General features: G+C 35.6%; 1 protein-coding gene across 1 annotated transcript; it reads left to right on the forward strand.

Moving 5' to 3' along the window:
• Positions 1 to 2,367: 2,367 nt before the first annotated feature.
• On the forward strand, positions 2,368 to 4,107 carry LOC113696857 (6,7,8-trihydroxycoumarin synthase-like). The gene is made up of 2 exons (XM_027216242.2): positions 2,368 to 3,245; positions 3,435 to 4,107. Exons 1-2 carry the CDS (start codon positions 2,370 to 2,372, stop codon positions 4,041 to 4,043), a joined length of 1,485 nt encoding a protein of 494 aa, XP_027072043.1. The 5' UTR covers positions 2,368 to 2,369; the 3' UTR covers positions 4,044 to 4,107.
• Positions 4,108 to 4,478: the final 371 nt, after the last annotated feature.

The following is a 4,478-nucleotide window of genomic DNA, read 5'->3' on the forward strand; positions in this document are numbered from 1 at the left end:
ATATAGATATTGATATAGATGTGATATGACTAATTGCTGTTTAACATAAATATAGATATAGATATAGATGTGATATGACTATTACGTTGCTCCACAAATAACCATTCTGACACAGGAAATTTGTGATCGGAGTAAGGAAACCATGTTCCATGAAATCAAAATGATAAACGTGACTCTATAAGAATTTGGAACAATCATGCAAGTGACACTGAGTCACTTGACAAGTTAGTCCCCCAAAGTTGAACAGTGATTTTGTGTGAATGGGTCACAAGAACTGGTGGAAGATTTTGATTTGTACCAGCCGAGCTTCAATACAACACATCACAATTCTACTTGGTTTCCCATTTCCCTCCCATATTGTCATATTATTGGTGCTCTAAAAGCTTGATTAATTTGCTTGTCCAGTCATGTTGACTTGTGCCCTTTATGGTTGGATGAGGATAAACCTAGATTTATATAGCCGTGTTTTTCCCGTGCAAATTAAAGTGTCGGCCCAAAAGCTTTTGGTCCTGAATCCTGCCACGCATACCTCGTGCAATCGTGTCTTATGTAATTTTAAGACGAAAAAAGAATGGCTGCACAATCTATTCAATTATTTCTCTCATCGACATCCACTCATTCTCTTATTTTCTCTTCTTTGTTATCGACTTTTTTTTTGTTATCCTTATTTACTCTTTTTTTTTCTTTGTTATCCTTATTTGTTTGTGAGTTTTGTGGAAAAGAATTAGGGTTTTGTGTAGCGCATTAATTTGTGTATTTTTATGGCAAAAAATGGACTTTTATCAAAATGTGAGAAAATAAAATTTGGCTGCACACTCTATTCCTATTTTTGTCTCATCAATAAATACAGCCTGAAGTTTTCTTCTCTTCTCTTCTTATGCATCTTCATTTATTTGTTGGTTTTGTGACATGTTGTGTGTCTCTTTATGCATATTTTGCGAAAGGCCAATAAGGGAAAATCTCAAGGGAAAAAGGATAGGATTCTTCATGGGTTTGAGAGCAAACAAATGAAAAAAAAAAAAACCCAAACGTTATTTGCTTAATTTTCTTCCCCATATTTATTCACGTAATCTATTAGTGTTTTTTTAAGACAAAAAGTGGACTTTACCAAGTTGGAACTCCTTAAGAATTACCGAGAGAACAAAATGATTCATCTTAAATGTGAAAGACTTATAATCAAATGGAGGAAAAACATAAGGAATCATTTGTGTTTTTTCCTATAAACACACAATGATGCACTTGTAATCACTGGAGATTAAATAGGATTATGCTCCCAAATCTCAGTAATTCAAACTGTGCAGATAGTTTTGTCTCTCAAAAATTGTTCATCTTCTGATAACCATTTTGATTTTTTCATACTTGCAATCAATCAAAACACAGTAATCATGCTCCAACCTCTACAAAAGTCAACTCATTATTTATCCTTCGACATTGTCCAACATTTCTGGAACCAGTTTTTTTTGGCTGCATATTTTGGACTCATTCTACAGCAGAGATGCTCCATGAGATTCATTATTGATTCATTTAGCATCATGAGCAAGGAGTAAATGATTATGGACTATGTGAGCTCTAGAAAAATCAGGCTAACCCGTTTTTATTCAATGGTAAACCACCCATAAACGGGAGTTGAATATGGTGTCAAGTAATTTTTTGATAAGTTTAAAGACTTAACTCACTGGGTTGATAGTCTCATTTAGAATCCTATTGCATCAAGAGCGTGCTCGTTCTTCTGGAGCCAAATCACTTTCAAGTCTCACGATTCATGACAAGTTTTTTTCCTCAGTTTGATTCCTTGCTAATTTGAGCTGAGTGCTTTAGTGACCAGGAATTCCATTTACATTTTATAGTGTGGTCCTACCAAAATGTATTACATATTAGACTAAAACTATAAACTTTTGTTTCCTAAATGGACAAAATATGTGGAAATGGGGCTTTTCATATATTTGACATATATAATTTCAAGGTTTAGAATCTCCATATATTTTACATATATATATGTATATATGTATATGTATATATAAGTATATGTACGTATAAAGTTATGATAGGTTTAGGTTGGTTGGAAATGGGGCTCTACAATTGACTTCTAGTCCAGTTCAATCTAATTAATATATGATATAAACTCCTACAATTTTGGGTACGAGTTGATGAATTTCATGATTACACTAAAATTATATAAGTTTACACCAAATATGGTAATAATTATATCAACTGGACAGAATTGGGTAGAATTCAATTGGAAAAACCCGAATCCAGGTTGGTTTCCACAAACAGGCTCCTAGTGACATTCTAATTACCTTTCAGCGCCTTTAAATACTGAGCCCTTGAACCTATCTCACTTCACTGCTATCCTTCGATTAAAGATGACAATGCTTTTTCTCTTATTGCTCCTTTTTTCAATCCTCGTATCCATAGGTAAAAAGCACAAGCAACTCAGAAATATCCGTCAACCACCAGGTCCTCCAGGGCTCCCATTCATTGGGAACTTGCACCAATTCGACAGTGAAAAGGCTCATGAATTCCTAAGCCAACTCTCCAAGAAATATGGCCCCCTCATATCATTACAGCTTGGTTCAGTACCAGTACTAGTTATTTCTTCAGCAAGAATGGCAAAACAGGCCCTGACAACCCATGATCTTGTGTTCTCCGGCCGGCCAGCTTCTGTTGGGCGGCAAAAGCTATCATACAATCGAAGGGATATTGCATTCTCACCTTACAGTGACTACTGGAGGGAAATGAGGAAGATTTGTGTCCTCCAACTCTTTAGCCTTAAAAGAGTACAATCTTTTCGTCCCATTCGTGAAGATGAAATTTCGAGCATGATTCAAAAGATACTAAATCTCTCATCTTCATCACAACTAGTTGATTTAAGGACCATAATAATGTCCTTGACGAGCACTATAATATGTAGAGTTGCCTTTGGAAAGAGGTACGATGAGGAAGGGCACGAGAGAAAGCGATTCGATAAACTTTTACAAGAATCCCAGGCCATGATTGGGGGTTTCTTCATCTCAGATTATTTTCCTTCATTCAGTTGGGTAGATAAATTTTCTGGGATTATTGAACGTCTTGAGAAGAATTTCAATGAGCTGGATTTATTCTACCAAGAGTTGATACAGGAGCATCTCAATCCAAACAGACCACAAAGCATGAAAGATGATTTGCTCGATCTCTTAATTCAGCTAAAAGAAGAACAATCATCAATTATAGGCCTATCTTGGGATCACATAAAGGCAATTCTCATGGTAGTATATCCCTATTTTCAAGATAATCAACTGTTGAATTTCCTCTTCTTTCTTTCTTTTTTCATCTTCTTTAACAAGCATATTGGTACATGGTTTTCTGAACATAAATCAAGTAAACTGAAAGTTTTTTTTTTGCGTTAAAATAGTTGATATGGTCCTTAATAATTATCGTTTACCCTTTTATCACAGGATATATTTATTGCTGGGACGGATACAGCTGCAGCAGCAATTATTTGGGCAATGACAGCCCTGATGAAGAGCCCTTCTGCACTAAACAAAGTACAAGCAGAAGTGAGAAAATTGGTCGGAGAAAAAGGAAGAGTAGATGAAGAAGATATTCAGGAGCTTCCTTATCTAAAAGCAGTGATAAAAGAAACTCTAAGATTATACCCTCCAGCTCCACTTCTAGGGCCAAGAGAAACTACACAAGAATGCACAATCGAAGGCTATGAAATTAAGTACAAAACATTAGTTTTCATTAATGCATGGGCCATTGGAAGAGATCCTGAATGTTGGAAAAGTCCAGATGATTTTATCCCAGAAAGATTTTTGAATAGTAATATTGATTTTCGTGGACAAGATTTTGAAATGATCCCATTTGGAGCTGGACGCAGAGGCTGCCCTGGATTTTCTCTAGGACTCGCAACAGTGGAACTTGCACTGGCAAATCTTCTGTATCATTTAGATTGGAAATTGCCTTTTGGGATGAAAGCAGAAGACGTAGATACTGAAGTTATGCCAGGACTAACCATGCACCCGAAAAATGCTCTTTCCCTCTTTGCCAAGAAATATGGGTAAAAATAAATAGTAATATGGAAAAATTAAATAAATAGTGAAGTGCCAGTGTCAGTTTGAAGTATGTTATCAGTGATTGTGTACTTGTATTTCTTTCCGAATAGTTCGAAATGATATCAAATATTTTTAAATGTCTACATTTAATCTAATGCAAGCTTGTTTGCATCTTTCGAAAAATAAGGTGTTGCATCCTGAGGTTGAAGAAACCCGACAAGAAAAAGTCATCAAATTGCGCAAAAAAGAAAAGAAAAGAAAAGAAAAAGTCTACCAACAGTAATGGCTTTGGAGTTTTATTCAGAAAATTTGTTTTCATTTTGTAATGTTGGCTGCAGGTTTCGGCTATATTTTACCATTCCTCGCCATATACCAGGTTTTGTCAATTTTTTTTGGGGGAGGGGGGGTGGGGAGGCGGGGACTGTTATCCTGCATTTAATAAGA

This window comes from Coffea arabica, chromosome 6e, assembly GCF_036785885.1.
Source record: "Coffea arabica cultivar ET-39 chromosome 6e, Coffea Arabica ET-39 HiFi, whole genome shotgun sequence".
In the NCBI taxonomy this organism is placed as follows: Eukaryota; Viridiplantae; Streptophyta; class Magnoliopsida; order Gentianales; family Rubiaceae; genus Coffea; species Coffea arabica.

What these genes read in the sequence shown, in the direction of transcription:
- LOC113696857 (XM_027216242.2), top strand. Translation starts at nt 2,370, where the DNA reads ATGCTTTTTCTCTTATTGCTCCTTTTTTCAATCCTCGTATCCATAGGT. An exon ending in ACATAAAGGCAATTCTCATG is followed by an intron (nt 3,246 to 3,434) that starts GTAGTATATCCC and finishes CTTTTATCACAG; the next exon opens with GATATATTTATTGCTGGGAC.